General features: G+C 45.1%; 1 protein-coding gene across 24 annotated transcripts in view; it reads right to left on the bottom strand.

The window, feature by feature from the left end:
- Positions 1-8,484: 8,484 nt before the first annotated feature.
- The window catches only part of Ptpdc1 (protein tyrosine phosphatase domain containing 1), a 90,339-nt gene continuing 79,706 nt past the window's right edge, over positions 8,485-19,117 (bottom strand). For all 24 annotated transcript variants that reach the window (XM_063227298.1, XM_063227297.1, XM_063227300.1 and 21 more), the window contains 4 exons: positions 17,247-18,505; positions 14,781-14,966; positions 12,457-12,567; positions 8,485-10,416 (listed from right to left, as the gene is read on the bottom strand). In XM_063227298.1, the coding sequence (XP_063083368.1) occupies positions 10,297-10,416; positions 12,457-12,567; positions 14,781-14,966; positions 17,247-18,505 (1,676 nt within the window). In that variant the 3' untranslated portion in view covers positions 8,485-10,296. The remainder of the gene's footprint in view (positions 10,417-12,456; positions 12,568-14,780; positions 14,967-17,246; positions 18,506-19,117) is intronic.

Genomic DNA, 19,117 nt, shown 5'->3' with positions numbered 1-19,117 from the left:
CCCTTTTGAATTACTCCATGTGTCAGAAATCATCAGAGCGGTAGCCTTCCCCAGGTCTCTGCTAGCCCTCTGCACGCTGCTTCCCACTTCCTGCCTGGGCTCTATGCCGGCCTGGCCCGGCCATTGCGTGCAGCACCGAGAGAGGACAGCGCCTCTTGCTTGCCCGCTCCCAGGGGAGGTATGGATGGCACACTGCACAATGTCCAGTAGGCTGGAGGGTGTAACTTAGGATCTATAGGCATCGGGAAGTTTACTGACCTATTAGAGGATGTTGGGCTTTGCATCCTGTGTACATCACATCTAATTAGAAAGACAATCAGGGAAAGGTGGCACTTTGTTGTTTTTGAGTAATGTTGGTGTAATAAACATAAAATTTATCTTGACTTTGGCCAGGGCAAGATGCCCTCAGGACAGCAGCCCTTATTAGTGGGAATGAGCTGGGCCCAGTTTGGTGGCTGTGAGGCGAAGCCAGGGGCCCTCAGTCCTGTGGGGAGGAAAAAGGAGGTGCTGAGAATATGTCCTTTGCACAGGATACAGGGAAGGCAGAAAGAGGGGAAGAGACCCAGAGACCAGACAAGGCTGTCAGGACCAGGAGATGGAGCTGAGAGCTACCTGGCCAAGAGTCGCCAGCCTGCATTAAGGCCAGCCCGTGTTACTCAGAGCAAGGCAACTATGCTCTTCGTAGGATCAAGAGGGATCCTAGATCAGAAGACAGAGTTCTTCACAGCTGTAATTCCAGCATTTTGGGAATCTAAGGCAGGAAGGCCACAATTTTGAGCCCAGGCAGGTCAACTTAGCAAGACTCTGTCTCAAGCTAAAAAATAAAAAGGGCTGGTAACTCAGTGGGAAGATCCTTGGGTATGACCCCCCAAAAAGGACCCTGATCTTCTGGAACATGTTTGTCCCGGCCTGCAGGTAAGTCCATGGAGACCCTAGAGGGGGAGTGGGGATGAGAGGGGACAAGAGACGCGAAGAATGGAGACAAATCAGAAATCCAATCAAGTCTCATTTATTCAAGGAAAAAGTAACAAATAAATAGGGTATTGGGGGAGGAGGGTGTTGGCTTCTGAGACGTCAGCAGATAACTTAGCAACTGTGGCAAGACTGAGGGTTATAGGTTAATTCAAATTTCAAATTTCCCGTGCTCATAAGGCAGGCTGATTAGCATAATCCCTTAATGAGCCAAACAGGCTAGGCAAGGAGCTGCTTAACTACCAAACTTAACTCCTAGAGGGGGTTAAGGTGATGCAGCCTGTAGAAATAAGGTGGCAGCCAATTACAGGGCTTCCCACACGTTTTTTTTTTTTTTTTTTTTGTCTTTACACTTTTTATCGGTACCGGGGATCGAACTCACGACTGCCTGCTTGCAAGGCAGGTACTTATGCCGCTGAGCTAAATCCCCAGCCCCCCCCCCCCACGTTTACAAGGACATCTGTGGTCACAAAGGTCAGACACAGCTGTGGGAAACCAGCTTCAAGGAGCAGTTCTCGACTTTGAGGAGACAGGCTTGAGTTCACCTTGCTGTAGGGCCCTCCCTGTCCCTGGGAGACAGCAGAAGGCGGGGGCATAGGAGAGCCGAGAACTGGCCCAGTGTCTAAGGCCACCATTCTTGGAGGCCCAGGAAGCCTGAGCAACGCGTTTAACCAGCTTGAGCTGATGGTGCGAGTCAACACTGGGTTGATAAAGACAGAAAGAAATGTGACCTTTTTTGCTCAGCTATTGGTGGATTTAAAAAGTAGAAAACGGGATTCTCTGAAATTTGTCACTAAAATGACCAATTCCCCTTCAACTTTGTTTCTACTGTAAACTCATTTCAGTCTCAAAAAGAAATAGTTTTGGGTTTCTCAGGACAAAAGCCCAGAAGTACTCTGACACTGTTTCCTTCTCTAGAATTCTGGGCCTTAGGCAGGGTGAGCCCAGGGTCCCCTCCCGCGTGTTCTTCATGGTCCCCGCGTGACGGGGGGGGGGGGGGGGCTGCGTGTTCCAGGGCAAGGAGCTGTCCCTAGCCCAGGGCTAAGGAGCCGGCGCTGGGGACCTAGCAGGACCCATTTCACTCACACTGTCTACGGCTCTGGCCGCGTTGTCTCAGAAGGCCCATTTCTCATCAGCTTGAAGGTTTACTGTACACGCAGGGCTCCTCAGTGACTCAGTTTCTGGGCCCCCAGCAGGAAGTCCCGCCACAGAATTCCTGCGGAGGCGGCCAAGCAGGCCTGACCTCCCCTCCACCCAGTGGGAGGCAGATGGGCTGAGTCTTTCCAGAGCTCTTAATGAAATCAAGATTCATGTGCTCCCTGCACAAATATAAAACTGGATAGGAGGAAAACAAAGTGATGCAGCTATAACAGCTCCATCTCTGTGACTTGTAAATACAAGCAGCAGGAAGCCAAGTATCTGGTAAGAGGCTGCCTTCTGCATGGGTGGAGGCCAAGGGGAAAAAATCAGTCTAGAAAAACAATGTTTAACCAAGTCCTATCTTGAGACAAAACTGAAGAGGGAATGTAAGAAGTCTGTTTTGACACAGGCCATTTCCAAACTCAGCCCTTTAGATATTGTCAGGAAGAAAAAAGTTTCAATTCACGTAAAGATAATTTAGACTGCACAAACAAAGCAGCTGCAAAATACTACAAAGATATTACAAAATGTTTGCAAAAAGATTACAACTTCTGGAGGTTTACAGAAGGTTCAGAATCCTCAGACATCATGGCTCAGTTGTAATCTACACATTTAAAAAAGCTTAGTAACAGTTAATATGTAGGTACCTATGTGTTTTAAAAATTTCAGAGAACACAGTTACAGCTCCCCCAAATTTTTTACCTAGCCTGTGGTTTTTTTTTTTTTTTTTTAACTTTCTTAATAATGTCTTTTGAAAAGCAGTATTTAAAAATTTTGATACAGGGGCTGGGGATTTAGCTCAGCGGCGTAAGCGCCTGCCTTGGAAGCAGGCAGTTGTGAGTTCGATCCCTGGTACCGATAAAAAGGAAAAAGACAAAAAAAAAATTTTTTTTTTGATATAGTGCAGTTTGACAATCTGTTCTTTCCTGGGTTGTACTTTTTCATACTGGTTGTAACTAATCTCTGGCTCATCTGAGATCACACGTATTTTCTCTTATGCTTCCTTTTAGATATTTTGTAGTTACAGGTTTCTACATTAAAATCTATGATCCATGTTGTCATTGTTTTGGACTCACTGTTGTCTTTGTTTCTGGTTTTTCTTGTAATCTGTTTTGTTTTGTTTCTCCCTCTTATACAGAAGGGATAGATGTATGCGTATAAGCTTATACATGCCTAGAACTTATCCTAAAGAGTTTACAAGAATTGATTTTATTATATGTAAGGGTATACTAATTTTTCAGCTTCTTTGAAGAAAATGAGACATTATGGTAGCCATTGCTGATTTCCTATCATCTTGTTATGAAGTCCAGTAATGCTCTTTATTTTGGTTTTAGTCTGTTTTGTATTATTTAACTTCAGCATATGTAAATGCTATAGATAGCTATTTCAAAGAAAACAAGACATAATGGTAACCACTGTTGATTTCCTGTTGTCGTTTTGAAATCCTGCGTTGATGTTTTTTGTTGGTACCGGGGATCAAATTCACAACTGCACGCTTGCAAGGCAGGCACTTATGCTGCTGAGCTAAATCCCCAGCCCATGTGTTGATTGTTTTGTTCTGATCTTCTTTGTTATGTTTTATTCTTTAAAATAAAAAAATAAGAAAACAAATCTGTAACCTTCTTTAGTTTTTTATGTTACAGCACGTAGATCCACGTTATTTAGGGGAGGTACATAAACAGCGATCCCAACACCATTTGCTGAAGTACCTTCCTACGGTGTTCCTCCACATCTTTGCCAGCAGCCAGGTCCCATATACAGTGGGTCTGTTTCTACGTCCTTTATTTTGTTCTACCAGTCTATTAGTTGACCTTGATACCAATACCTTTACTGTCACTTTATAATAGTTTTTGCTAACAAGAAGTATGAATCTTCCAGCTCCTTTTGGCTATTTTAAGTCCTTTACCTTTGTATGAATTTTATAATCAGCTCGTCCATTTCAATAATGGATTTTGCCTAGTACTGCACTGAAATACAGATCCATTGGGGAGCTGATATTTTTATAATCTGGAGTCCTCTGACTCAGACATAAAGCTTATCTACTTACTTGAAGACTAATTTTTCTCAGTAATATTTTCAGTACACATGTACAATGGTTTAAATCACATTCCTTCTGTCTCCTGCCACCTGCAAAGACATACCCATGTGGCAATTGGAAGGGCCTGAAATTGTGACCTTATTTAGCAAAAAAGACCCCTGCAGATGTGATTAAGGGGCCCAAGATGAGATGATCATGCTGAGTTATCTGGGCCTTAAATCCACAACCATTCTTAGCAGGAGGGAGGGATTTTAAGAATAAATATCCCAAAGCCCCAGATCCCCTTCAGGGCCACATCCCTAGTACCCTAATTTCCTTCCAGGAGCCTCCACCTCCTGGAGGTTCCCCTCGGCTGCCCAGCACTGCCACAAGCTGGAGGTCATTCCCTCAGCCCATGGGCTTTGGGGGAACACTTAAGAGTCAAACCACAGAAATGCTGTTGTTTTCACTAACTTTTTTGTTTTGCAATAGTCATTTTTCATAAAGATATTTATGTTAATAAGTCCTGAGTAAGTAGGCTTGTTCACTTCCCTCCTTTCCCTCCTTTTCTTTCCTTTTGTCTGTCTCACATTTTTTTTTTTGAGAGAGTCTTGCAATGTGGTTCAGGATGGCCTTGAACTTGCAGTGATCCTGCTTCAGCCTTCTGAGTGCTGGGATCACAGATATGCATGCCTGGTTTATTCTATTGTTTTAAAGTGAATTATTTTAGAATTTGTTTTAATTTCTGATATACAAATACCAACAAATAAAATCTCTTTTAGAAGAGAAAAAGAGTTCTGGACAAAGTTAGGACTGCTGCAGTAGAAACCCCTGCAGGGTGTGTATGTTTTATGACCTTGCTGACTTCCTGTCTAGTTCTTCTAACAGCTGACAGTGGGATGCTAAAGTCCCTAGCTCTGTTTTTGGATTTCTCTAGTTCCCCTTTCAGCTGTTATCAGTTTCTGTATGTTGAAGCTTGTTATTTGGTGCTTATATATTTATGATTGTTTTCTATGTCTGCTGGAGTGATCTTTTCATTGTGTAATGTATAGTCATTTCCATTGGGCAGTTCCTCATGAACAGGAATGAAAACATTCTCAACAAACTACTAAAACACTCCAGTTAACAGCATTTTAAAAGAGTTATACACCCTGACAAAATGGTATTTCTTCTAAGAATATAAGGATAGTTCAATATTCAAGAACCTATGTACTTCATACACATTACAGAGCTAAGGGGGAAAACCTCCATGTGGTCATCTCAATTGATACAGAAAAAGCATTTGACAAAATTCAATTCCATTTAATTACAGAAACACTCAACAAGCTGGAAATGGAAGGAAACTATCTTTAAAAACAACAAAAAGCTGAGCATGTAAACTTTGGCCAAAAGCAATGGGCTGGTGTCTAAGGGCTGCTTTTTGCCATCAGAGGAGGCCAAGTTGTCACTAATATGAAGATTAACTCCCCCGAGCCCTATTATAGTGGTCTTTGTCCATCCATGACAGCAGAGTCCTCACACCCTGAACATTTAAGAAGTCCCCTGCTACACAGCTGCTCTGGGAACTGTTTCTAATACATGAAATTTGAGCAGAGTATCAAACATTCAGATCACCATGTTCCATCCCTGGCTCCCCAAAATCCATATTGTCCAATGCAAGATATATTCACTCAAGCCCAGTAACCCCAAGAGTCTTGACTCTTTTCAGGATCAACATCTAGTCCAGTTTTATCTAAATCAGATATAGCTGGCACTCGAAGCATGACTCCTCCTGAGGCAAACTGCTCTTTAGCTATGGACCTGAGGTCTAATGTTTCCCACTTACACAGTATCATGGTGGATGGGCATAGAATATCTTCCTGTTCCAAAAAGGAGCAAGAGAAAAGGAATAGTAACAGGTCTCAAGTAAGTGTGGAACCCAGCAGGATAGACATTAATTACATTTTGAGGGCTGTGATTAATCTTGACTCCATGTCCTCTCTCCACACAGGCTGCGAGGGCGAGGGTCAGACATGTGTCCCACAGATTTGAGAGGTTTGGCATGTGCAATGGCTTCCTTGGGCTGGAGTTTCATGGCTGCAGCTGCCCCGGGTGGTACTGTGTGCTGGTGGCTCATAGTTCCAGGTCTCAGGGGCAGCCCTGCTCCCACAGCTCTGCCAGGCGTTGTCCTAGCAGGAAACTCTAAAACCACGTTTGAAATCCAGGTAGAGGAAGCCACACCTTTATAGAACTGGCACTCGATTAGCTCCCCGTGAACCCTGCCAAAACTCATTGCTTGTGTCCTTGGGAGCAGTGGCTCAGCCTGGATCTGTCTGAGTTACCCCAGGGTGGATAAGAAGCACTAGAGTGTGAAAGCAGAGGCTTGAGGTGACTCTGGGCAGCAGACTCAGAGGTCTCACAGGCAGCCTGGCCTCCTTCTGAAACTTTCCTCCTCCAAGGCCCTAGGATTCTGGGTTTGTGACAGGTATGGCAGCCTGGAAACCTCTGAAGTATCCCTCTGCTTTGATGGACAGCACTTGTTCCAGGAACATTCAGCTTAATATTGTACCATATGAAGTGGCCAGTTACTTGACAGGTTGTTACTCCCCAAAATGGATGTGGGTCAGTCTAACCTTTGCTTTTAAGAAGAGAAAGACAATTGTTATGGTTTGGATTTTGATGTCTCCCTGAGCCTCATGCAATCATGGGGGGGGGGTGTAAAGACCCCTGAATCCAGCATTCCTGATTGGTTCATTGTTCAGCACTGGGATTGGCCGTGTGAGTGCTGCACCTGTCCAGGGATGGGGAGCCAGCAAACAGTGTGAGGAAAGGAAACAGGCATGCTTTTCCCTTTGCTCTTGTTGCTTTTGGTACCTGATGCCACCATAAACAGGTGCCCCTCTGCCATGTGCCACTGTGCTTTAGTCCAGCTGAGTATGGACTGAAGCCTCCAAAATACTGTAAGCTAAACAAACCTTTCCTTCCTTCATTTTGGGATTCAGCTATTTTGTCTCAGTAATGAGGAAAAAGTAATTAAGACAACAATGAAAAGGCAATTCACTAAATTACAGCAACTGGGACAGGTAAGAAATCTAATAGGTAGGCAAGGCATCCTAAAAATGCAACAGCTACTCCAAACAGGTAAGTTAATGGATAAAACATTTTATTTTAGTCAAGAACAGTTAAGAGGCAAGGCTTAACAATTTTTTCTCATTATATAGATTTATAGGGGAATCCATTAAACTTTTGCTAACGACAGATTTCACGATATTTAAATCTGACTGGGATGTTTATTATTCCTAGTGACTGGATGGCTTAGAATGAACACTTGCGGGGCTGGGGATTTAGCTCAGCGGCATAAGCACCTGCCTTGCAAGCAGGCAGTCATAAGTTCGATCCCTGGTACCAATAAAAACAAAAAAGACCAAAAAAAAAAAAAAAAAAAAAGAATGACCGCTTGCCAAGCTCCACTACTGGCCAGCTATATGGCAATTATTTATGTCACCTTATTATCAGTATTGAGCTAATCAGAGATCAGCTATGCCAAAGAGCACAACTAACAAAAATAAGGCACCACTGAGGAACACTTTTGAATTTTTCTCCTGCCATTTTATCTGTAAACAATTTTCAACCATCTAGCTCCCTTAAGTATTACACTAACCTGGGATCCCAGTCATAAAAATAAAAAACACCAAAGGGGATATTCTTTATTTGCTTGCGCTGCAAATATACTACAGCTTGCTAATTTGGAAGAACAACAGAGTACTCTGCAGTAACACAGAGCCGGCACAGCCTTCTCCAGAGGACAAAGCAGCGCTATTCCTGCTGACACTGTGGCCCCCAACCCTTTCCAGTGCTGTCCTGACTCTAGGGCTGAACGAGACTGAGGTCCCCAAGAGTGCTCCTGGCTGAGCGGTCCACGGGGTGGTGGAGTCCCTTATGAGCGAGAGGGCGGGTGCAGTCGGGCAGCCCATCGGACTTGTGTCTTCCATTGTATAAATAATTCTCTCAGGGGAGAGAATGCAGATGGTTGGCCAATGATAAAGTGTGCTCTTGACCTTCTGCTAAACTGAATTTTGCAACCCTAAAACTGCTCCCGATTTTTGGGGTTTCTAGTCTCTGGGCACCTCCATCCATTCAAAGGTAGGAAGGTAGGAATCTTGTTGGCCAGGAGATTTTTCTCTACCACTCTTAGAACTCACTTTCGATCCTTGGTCACTTTAAACCAAATGAAGATGGATTGGGGGCTAACTAGAGCCTGGCGAGCTGACTATTTACTCCCAACTTCCGGCCGTCAGGAAAATCTGAGGACAACCCTGTCAGTGGGGTATGCACCATGCCCAAGAGCATTAAAGTAAAAAGGTATAGGACCAGAGTTACAGGTTGTTCCTTTCATTTTTATTTAAATAAATACAATGCTTGCATGAACTACACAGTCTGACCAGCTCTCCCTTCAGGTTTGTGTGTCTGAATGTTCAGGCATGCAGTGCTGTGCTCCACAACACAACACTTCTCTAACTGGAACAACTGCTTCAGAGGCAAAGGAAAATAGCTGGCTTTCTGGTAACAAAACAAAACAAAACAAAACAAAACAAAACAAGAGCTGGCCTAAGAGCTATGGTGGTGCAGTGCATGTATGTTAATAGATATACAAACTTTTTGGTAAAATCCTGCATTTTTAACATACCTCTATATAAAATACAATTGTTTCCTCTTCGTTCCTATGCTAGCTAGGCACTTGAAAATGAAACATTTCAGAGTGGGCAAATCATAACATTCACTGGGTTTGATTTTTCCCAAACAGTGTGGAAGAAAATGACATTGCCCTTTGCCATTGGAGTTCGTGTGAACAACTCAAACATGACTTCAAACATTTTTGAAGTATCTGCGCATAATTCACAAAGGCATGTGTTGGAGAAATTTCATTTTCCTGTGTTAGTCTTATTTCCCCTGAAATTCCATCTTGAAATTAAGTAGCAGCTTCTTCAGTGTGAAGTTGGTCTGATTATTACAACCTTTACTGAAAATGCTACTTTCCTTTCTCCGGCATGGCCAAGGCTACTTCCATGTTATTTACTTAAATAAAAGTTATGGCTTCAACTGCTGTGTGATCGTTTGGCTGCAAGGACTGACTTGGGGCAGGCATCCACTCTCCCTGCAGCTAGGTGAACACAACCGGGGCATCCATGTAAAAACTGTAATTCTCCTAGTAAAAAAGCAGTCAAAACGGGCAGGTGAGTCTGTGGAACGGCAGACGTGGCACGGCTGCTCCTGAGATGCCCTTCCCCACCTCCCTCCAGTCTGGGCTGCTCTGGAGCCCAGAGGGAGCAAGGCTGGCACAGAGCCCTACCCATGAGCCACCGGCTGTCCTTGCTTTGACATCGTTGGGGACCAAGGCGAGCAGGGGCCCACACCGCCTGCTTCTGACCCCTGATTGTCTGGGGGTCCAGCTCAGCAGCAGCTCAGGGTGTGGGGATTAAGGCCTGGGGGCTGAAAGCTGCCCCTGCCTGCTGTGACAGCCCAGGCTGGAGTTGTCTAGAGTCTACTTTCTACAAGTAAAAAACCCTGACCACTTCATGGGCAGTCCACTAAAGGAAAACTAAATCGCTCCAAAAAGGATACACTTTGAAACCCTTTGTCACATTTATAAAAAGAAAAAAAGTCCAAAACCTTTCGAAGTTTAAAAAAATCCTTTAAAAATGTATCACTAGCCTCCTTGGTAACAAATATAAAACATGTTAAGACACATGGTGACTCTCTCGGGTCAGGTGTCCAGGGCTGTACTACACAGCAGGGTTTCACTACTACCGTGCTCTGTTTGGTAGAAGCTCTAGGAAGAGTTCCATCAAGAAAATAATTGTTTTGAAAGGAAAATGTCAAAGAAATGTCAAAGAAAATAAAGATGTAAACACCAAATACTTAAAATGTTAATATAGTATCATTTCACTTAAATAAATAAAAGTGGCACCAACTTTATGGCAATTTTTTCAAGACTAAGTTGTGGCTCAAGCTACTTTAAAACAAAGAACAGCTCTGAAAGGAACGGTGTTTCTCAGCACAAGCCAACAGTATTCAGAGTACAGTGCCATGAGAAGCAGCAGCGCTATAGCTTCAGCTTATTCACACACGGGCAGAAACGCTATTGGGTCTTTAGGTCCAAAATATTCCTGGTGCGGAGAAAGTCAGCTTCATGAGAGGCCAGGTGTGGGACTATCTTTTGCCATTTTTCTTTTTTCTTCCAATGTGTGCTTAAATATTTTCTTCAGGGTGTTGTAAACTATTGGTCCATTTTCAGAATCGAAATTCACCTGGTGATAAAGAAAATTTCTATTCGGGGCACTGTAATATGTATACATTTTAATCAGCTTCTTATTTGGGTACGAGAGGTGGGAAAATACAAAGACATATGAACAACATTGTGTATAATTTAAACTGGGCATGATGGGACATACACAATGCCAGCCCTTGGGAAGCTGAGGCAGGAGATCACTGCTGAGTTTGAGGCCAGCCTGAATTGCACAGTGAGACCTTGTCTCCAAAAAAAATACATATAATAAATTCCATGCATTTTAATTAAAAATGCATTACAACTGTTAATCTTGTTAATATCAGACTAATGAATAGTCAAAAAATTAAATCTAGTGCCTGGACGCTGAGCTCAATTATGTACATCTAAAACCACGGAGAAAGTTACCAGCGAACCAGTGGCCGTGAAGAGCATGTCTAATCTACACACAATCACTGATGATGTGGGCCAAGCGCACCACAGTGAGCATAGTGCAGAGAGGCCCAGGTCCCTCTGGACCAGTGCTGGAGTGACCTGAGCGCTGACCGAGTCTACGTGCTGGCTGTGTACCCCGTTTCATACCCAATCTCTGTGGGCCTCAATTTTCTCCTCTCTCAAGCAGAGACTGCAACGCCCACTGCCTCAGGGTTTTGAGAGAGTGAACGAGATCTGGCACCTACGGGCATCGGACATGTATTGTGCACATAAAAAGCCCAGAAAAACCACTATTCTCCCTCCTTGCTGGCAGGGTGCTGTGTACAGACAGACTCTCTGCCCAGGCTGCTTCGCTGTGGGTGAGCTGACGAGCTAGTCAGCCAGCTTCTGCCCTGGAGAAGAGTGCTGCCTTTATTGCATAGGGGGAGGAGAACCCTGACACCTGTTCCGCAGCAGAGGGGTCAGAGTCTTGGTCACCAGGCAGCGTGGCTGTGGGATGCCATTCATCATCTCTGACAGTTTCACAGGAGGGGTTAACAGGAATTGAACTCAGAGCTTCGCCCATGTGGGGCAGGCATTCTACCACTAAGCTACCATGCAGTCCATTTAAAAAAATTTTCAAGACAGGATCTTGCTAACCTACCCAGGCTGGGTTTGAATCTGTGATCTACCTGCTGTAGCCTGCCAAGTAGCTGGGGTCACAGGTATGCACCACTATGACTCACTTCAATTGTATACTTTACCACCAACCCACAACCCTCCTCATGTCAATGGGTAGGAAGGCAGCCTCTCAGTCTATGAAAAAGTAACACAGATACAAGGGACCGAATGACTGGCCTTGAGACTGCTGACTGGAAGCTACAGAAGACAGCCTCAGAAGATATAGTGTGCCAGTGCTGTAAAACCGTGAGGAAGAACAAGGGGCCTGAACAAGGACACCACCTGGGAGAGAGTGAAGGGGAAGCAACAGAACACTGCAAAGCAGGGACCTTTACAATGACTATAATGATAACTGCACTGTCATCAATGCTACGGCACATGTCACAGGTTCGTTAGTAACATTTTTACATCGCATGTAACAGACAACACATCAGGTCAATGATTGGAGGGAACATTCTCCCTTGGCAAGAGCTGGGCTCTTTCTTTGGCTGCAGTGGCTGTAAGCCCAAAGGTCATGCACAGAAAGGAAGCGTTTTGTTTACCCTGTGCGTAGGACTCGCTAACCGTATGCAGCGCCAAAGTGGCTATGCTGGCATTTAACTCTCAATAGACGGTTTCTTGTTTAAGCCCAAGGTACAACTGGCTCAAAAAGAAAATGTTCAGCCTCCCACTGGATACTGGCTTAAAAATACTTACCCAGAATGCAATCGTTCCTCTCTTCTTCTACATAAAAAGTCTTTGTTGCAGTGTTCTCCATCAGAAAACCCACACAGTTCAGCATTTCCTGATATCACTGGAAACTTACTCTTTGGGCCCAAACTCAGCAATTACTTAAAAGAAATGCTGAACGCATCACCACCAAAGGCAAACAGAACTGTTTCAGAAGAGGTAGTTGCCTTCTGGAGTCCTGATTTACACAGATGATGCTGATTTGTGTCACGCAGCAAGGCAGCAGGGCGTGACTCACCTTAGTGAAAGCTTTGACAGCATGAGCGAGGCACGCGTCCTCCACCTCCATGGGGATTGCCTGTAGCTTCACGATGCAATGCAACACACAAAGGATAGTCTGATGCTGCCCCTGTTTTTGCAGAAATCAAAATAAAAAAAGTTGTCTTAAAACTGGCTCAAGAAATTAACTCAAACACAGAGTAAGTAGTTGAAACCTGGGACTCAATCTCTGATGCTAAAATATCTCCCCAGAACTGTACCAAGTGTTTCCTATGGCAATACAATCTGAAAACCTTTTAGGAGAAAGTACCAAAGTGTGTTAGTTTCTACATAAATTATGATTGAATCTGATGTTTCTCCTGCAGGACGCTGAATGGCTTTTCCCCTTGTGCTGTTTGTGGGCACAATCATTTCAGGTCCACTGGCTGAGGCGGAGACGTTACCCCAATTGTAGCAAGTGCTGTGGAGGAGGGTGGGGGAAGGGACAGGCTGACTCCCCACAGCACTGCAGTACTTAGGATGGCAGGGGCTGACCTGCCAGGGTGACCACAGAAGGGTGAGTTTACAAATGAGACCGCAGGAACCTGTCCATCTCAGCAGAGGACAGACTCTATAACTGTGCCGTGGACACCCAAGACACACATCTAAGCCATCACCCACCATGACGCATTCATTCCACTCTGGAAAGCTACTCCAAGAGCACAATCTGAAACACAGAATAATCTGTAAGCATATGTGACAATCACTATGATACTTGTAAAAGACAAAAGACCTAAAATAATGCCAACGCCCTCTTCAGAGATGCTAAAGTGACTTAGGAAAAATAACATGACGTGACAGTGTGCCTGCTAGTGCCAGAGGATCCGAGTCCGAATTACTCTGTGACAAGTGCCCCGAATTTCAGGCAAACCATGTCACCTTGCCTCATCTATAAACTGCATCATCTGTCTCTAAGCACCAGCAGGATGAACAGAGGTGAAAAGAGAGCTGGTCCTTTCCTGTCTCCTTCTATTCTACCTCTGTAACAACTGCTGAGAGAATGGTGTAAGAACGAGAGCCAGATACAGGAAAAACACTCTCTTAAGAGATGTGTGTTGGGGCTGGGGATTTAGCTCAGCGGCGTAAGCGCCTGACTTGCAAGCAGGCAGTCGTGAGTTCGATCCCTGGTACCGATAAAAAAAGAAAAAGACAAAAAAAAAGAGATGTGCGTTACACAACTGTATGTGTGTTCCCATGGGTGTATCTAGTGCACACTGTGTTGAGTATGTATGGTGACATCTTTAGCGAAGCTTGGAAGTGACACGCTGTATTGCAGCACAGGAGGTAACTCGACAACATCGTTTCCTAAGGGGAAACAAGGCTGATTTTTAGTTGCAATTTGGTATCTTCTCTATATGATTAAAAATACTAACTTACATGACCCCTGGTGAAAAGTAAGGCTTTTTTCCTTCCTAGAAGTCCTACAGCCCCTCCCTTAAGCTAGCTACCATCAGCTTCTTACTTTTCTTTCTGCATTCTTTTGTATTTTATACATATATAAATCATGCATGTCTATACCTCACTTTAACACCACATCGGGTTCTGACCTACTGCATTGCTTTTCATGTGTCCACACTTGCAGTAACGAGTGACACAGGGCTGTGTGTGCTCAGGGCTCATGGACTTGCTCGGCACGCGAGGGGCTCTGGGTTTGACCCCCACTGCCGCTTTGCCCCAATATACTCAGATTTCTGAGAAGTTTACACTATTTGTGGAAAAACAGCAAACTGTTGAGCAAAAATGAAGTATAAATTTACATGTTAAAATGATTTTTTACCAAGTTAAAAATATGTACTGATAAAAGATTTGAAAATGTTCTCCCAGGATTGTACATATGTTCTTTTGGTATTTTCTTAATGTTTATGCTCTGTATCAATTTCTCCTACATCACTCTGTGTATGCGTGTACGGTGCTAGATGATTCACCCCAAAACCCTAGGCAAGTGCTCTACCACAGACCTTGGTCACCAGAAGCCTCAATGTCTTTTTGGGGTGTGGGGGGGCTGTACTAGGGATTGAACCCAGAGTCTTCACTCTGAGGTGAAGATCAAATGAGACAAGATCAACTGCTTGCTAAGTTTCCCAGGTTAAGCTTGAACTTGTGATCCTCCTGCCTCTCAGCCTCCCAAAGTGCAGGGATTACAGGCCTTTGCCACAGCATCCAGCTTTAACTTCTTCTCTTAGTCTGAAAAAAGCTATTAAGTTAGACCTAGATATGAGAGTCTCTGTCATAATGTTTTTTTTTAAGTGTGTGACATTTACATCAAGAGCCTTAAGTGCATTATCTGGCCCCACACTCCTTTACCTTCTCTAATAAGAACAGGGCTTCAGCAGCATCGGCCTGTCTGTCCACCAACATGTCCACATCCTCCTTAGTGAGCACAGGTTCCTTCAGCTGCTCCACCCAAGACCACATCAAGCCACACAAGATGAAAGGGTCTCTTTCACCACATATCCTTTCCCAGGCTCCGTCTCGGGAATTTAATTCTTTCTAGAAAGGCAGAGAGAGAGAGACCTGCTGGAGCAGGGAGGAGACAGAAGCACCAGACTGACACCTGGGAATGCCCGGCCCTCGGCTTTGTGGCTGCGACACTGGCTAACTTGGGCACTTCTGCAGCCCCGAGCTCCCTCGGAGGGAGGTGGAAGCTCATGCCCTGCCTACTGGGGGTTGGCTGACCACTTGGAGAAGGGCTGCAGAACCCTGAAGCCTGCACAGACTTCATTCAGAAACCAGAGGCAGTGCAGCAAGGGAAGGCTTCCTTTTCAGGCTTCTGGTAAACAGAACAGAAATACTGATTAAAGTACAATGGTAGAGGAAACATTTATAAATCAACCTAGGATCTCAGGCAAAGCTTTTGACTAAAACTTCAAAGTGCATTTTTAAAAAAAGTGCTGGCAAGGGCTGGAGATTTAGCTCAGTGGCACAAGCACCTGCCTGGCAAGCACGAAGTCATGAGTTTGATCCCCGGTACCAAAAAAAAAGTGCTGGCAAATTGGTAAATGTATTTCTTCAATATACCTTAGAAACCTATGTACAATGTATCAAAGAACAAGTCCTGTTTCCTGACATTTGCTATGGTGAAAATAACTGGGAAGTCTTTAACAAAATACCCCAAATACCCAGAGACAGCATTAAGCATGAGATTTTAAATAGGGTGGGGACAAAGTGAGAAGAAAACTTTAATTCATTTCTCATGGGGATTAGAATCACGTTTCAGTACATCAAACACTTTTATAACAGTAATTAGTGTAGTAATTGTTTCCATTCATTCACCCACTCAGGATTTGTAGCACGCTTGCAGCAAACTAGAAAATATGATCCATGACTTCTGTCTTAACTTTCACAGCAACTTGCAAGGAGGCTCCTCACTGATAAAAGTGAGAGAGAAGGAATAACTCCCTGGAAGCCAAAGCTAGGAACTGGCAGGTGCGGCACTGTACCCACACTGCCTCACTCTAGCTATATCTGCTGTGCCCAGGGACCTCCCACTCCCCTGTGCCCAGTGTCTCATTGTCCTCCCAATAAGGTAAGACTTCTAGCTGACTGTATTTGTTCCCATTCTACCAGTCATGTATGTAACAGGATAGCTTTGGACTCAATTTTATGTAGCTAAAAAGGAGACAAGCCAGCAGAAAACTCAAAACCACCTTTGAGTAAATGATACTTTAACTACAGTGCTTCCTGAAACTTTCCAGGGAGGTAAGGCAGACTTAGGAGGACAATGGAAAGAAACACACAACCCAAGCGCCTGCCTTGCAAGCAGGCAGTCGTGAGTTCGATCCCCGGTACCGATAAAAAAGGAAAAACACACACACACACACACAAAACAGAAAAGAAACACACAACCTATACCCTGGCTCTGCCACACTGCCTATGACCTTGAGCAAAAATCACTCAACTTCCGCAACCCTTAGCTTCCTCGCCTGTGATGCTGAATTCGTAAGACGAGCAAGGAGTCTATAAATGGCATCGTCTGCCTCACAGGACTAGTGTGAAAATCACACCATGTAATGCATTTGAAAGGGCCTAATACAGGCAGAGGTGACATCAGACTATTCAAATAACGTTCATTGTACTTTCTTCCAGAATTCAATTGATTTTTTTTTTAAAGTGGAAGACCTAAAATAAAACCCAGAAAGGAAAAACAAATAGTGGGGGTCATAGCTCAGTTAAAGGCTTGTGTTCACATTTTAAATGAAAGCCAAGAAATGGGCCTCAAAGTCCTCCTCTCTCTCGGATAAAGCTGACATGGTAACAGCAGTGCGCAGTGCGTCCCATTTGCTTCCCCGAGTGCTGGGGGTCCTACTGGACTGAGACTGGGAAGCCTGAAGGGAGGATTCTGAGAAGATCTCACTCAACTCCAGTACCTGAGAGCTCCAGGAAATCACCTTGTTTCTAGGCCAGGGTTCTCGGTGTGGTTCCCTGTGCCAGGCACTGGGTTACAGACAGTGCGAGCTGGTGCCTGATGTCCTCTTCTGTGGGCTGGTTGCACCTACAAATCCAGTTAGCAAGAACAAAGCTACCAACATCAATGCCTTGTTCAGACCACGCACATCAGCCTGTGCTTTCCTGCACATGGAGATTTAAATGAAACAGAATGACTATGCTGCGTCATTTCTGTAACACTGGATTCCTATCATAGTTGAGAAACAAGTGCAAAAGTTAAGTTTGATGCAAATACATCTTCACATTTTCTAACAAATAAATGTACTGTATTTTTGCTGACATAACTATTTCCTGCTTATATATAATAAAATGAGATTAAAATACCTGCCACATTTCCACCTTCTTTTTCACTTCCTCTTTTTCTACAAACTCATTTAAGTTTGCCAAGGCTTTGGCCGCCAGGATTCTCCGTGCTTCCACACTTGGTTCAGACTGCAAGTTGGCATGTGGCACTGCTCCAGACAGATCTCTGCCCTCTGGGACATCAGGTCCAACCAGCCCCTGGGCCTGGGGACTGGAGCCATAGTCCAGAGGTCTGCAGTGGGTCCTGCCCTCCTCCTCCACACAGCCCGGGACACAGCCACTGTGAGGTTCATGCTGACAGTGAGCCACGTGCTGCTGAGAGGCATCTGGCGTCTTGGAGACACTGAGAAAGGTGGATGTAACCGGCTCCCTGGGGTTGTGTGAACCCGAAACACCCACAGAGAAGGTCCGACTCCGCTGTATCTCCTTTGAACTATCTCTCCTCTGGCAAAGTGGTGACCTGTCCTCTTTGCAGCCTTCCAAGTCGCCACACTTAGACTGGTTCCAGAAAGAAAACGTACTTCGAACCAGTGCCTCCTTACTGAGATCCAGCTCTGGAGACAGTGGGATGGAACAGGGGCTGCTGGGCCTCTGCTGCTGGATGCTGTGGCTCAGGAAGTCCGGGGCAGGCACTGTCCACGGAGTCTCCCCTTGCTCAAGGAGAGCCTCTGCCCTCTTCAAGTCTGAGTCACTGTAGCTGAGCCGCCTTTTCAGATGAGTCAGGGGCTGGAGGCGCTCAACATTCCGCCTCTTCCAAAGAGGGTCAAACTCGTGCTCGCTGGAAAGAATCATGTCTTGATTCTCGAACTCCGCTGCCACTGCGGTGGAGTTAAATGGGTCCGTTATGTCACTATGATGCTTCAGTAACTCTTTATCCAGGCGCATGGTGACCATCTCAGAGACAGTCTTTTCGATTTCCGCAGAGAGCCCAGAGCCTTCCAAGCCATCCTTCATCACCACTGGCCTGTTCTCGGCCAAGTCCAGCAGCAGTTTGCAAACCAGGTGGATGATTTTTGGCACATGTTTCAGAAGTCGTGCCTCATAACCATGAAGCAGATGACGCTGGCGAATTAAGTACTGGGCTAAGGTGACAGCATGTGCTTTGGGGTCGCAGCAAGAGAAGATATTCCGGAGAGGGGTCAGAAACTGAGTAAATTCCCGGACGCAGAGCAGCTGCCCTCTAGTTTGAATGGAATTGGGTCGCTTGGCCCGCACAAATATAATTGCTTGATCGGCGGTCATTCTTGTGGCGAATACTAAGTAACACGCTATCAGAACACCTAGCACAGGGGGAGAGAAGACAGACAGATGTTTATGGTTTCACTGACTTACCATCTTTTGATGACATAAACTTGAGTACCTGTTGAGAAATCGCATCAACCTGTGAAGGACAGCTGTGATGCTTTGTAACTTCTTGTACAGGTGTTTATTACTGTACCCCCTTTCAGATAGGCTTTACTTGCACCCCTGGGGGGCCGTCCTAAGCCATGATGGAGCCCGCCTTGCACCCTGAGGATAGGCCGGCACAGATCTGGCAGTGAGGACGTTTGAGCAGGGAAAGCAGGACACGGTGGGCTGAGGATCTGACCCACTGTGGCCTACTAATGTTACAGGACAGGCAGGTGGTTCACCAGCTTAGGGACACCTTGTTAGCTACGCACATCAGAACCTCTAAAGACTACATGTCCTCCCGTTTGGAGTAGGCTATGGCCTATCTTTCTCACTGGGACATGTGAGGTCATTACTGTAATAGTGGGAGAATTATCACACACAGTGTCCAGGAAGAGTGCGTTTCTCCCTGGGATGCTCCACGGCAGGTAGGAAGCCCCCGACAGGCACACAGGGGTATAGTGGATGGGGCAGGGGTGTGGATGATTTAGCCACACTAGACC

This window comes from Cavia porcellus, unplaced genomic scaffold (assembly GCF_034190915.1).
Source record: "Cavia porcellus strain 051 isolate PalLab524CR breed Dunkin Hartley unplaced genomic scaffold, mCavPor4.1 scaffold_17, whole genome shotgun sequence".
Lineage (NCBI taxonomy): Eukaryota > Metazoa > Chordata > Mammalia > Rodentia > Caviidae > Cavia > Cavia porcellus.
Note: the sequence above shows the minus strand (reverse complement) of the source record. Positions and strands in the feature narration are given on the sequence as shown.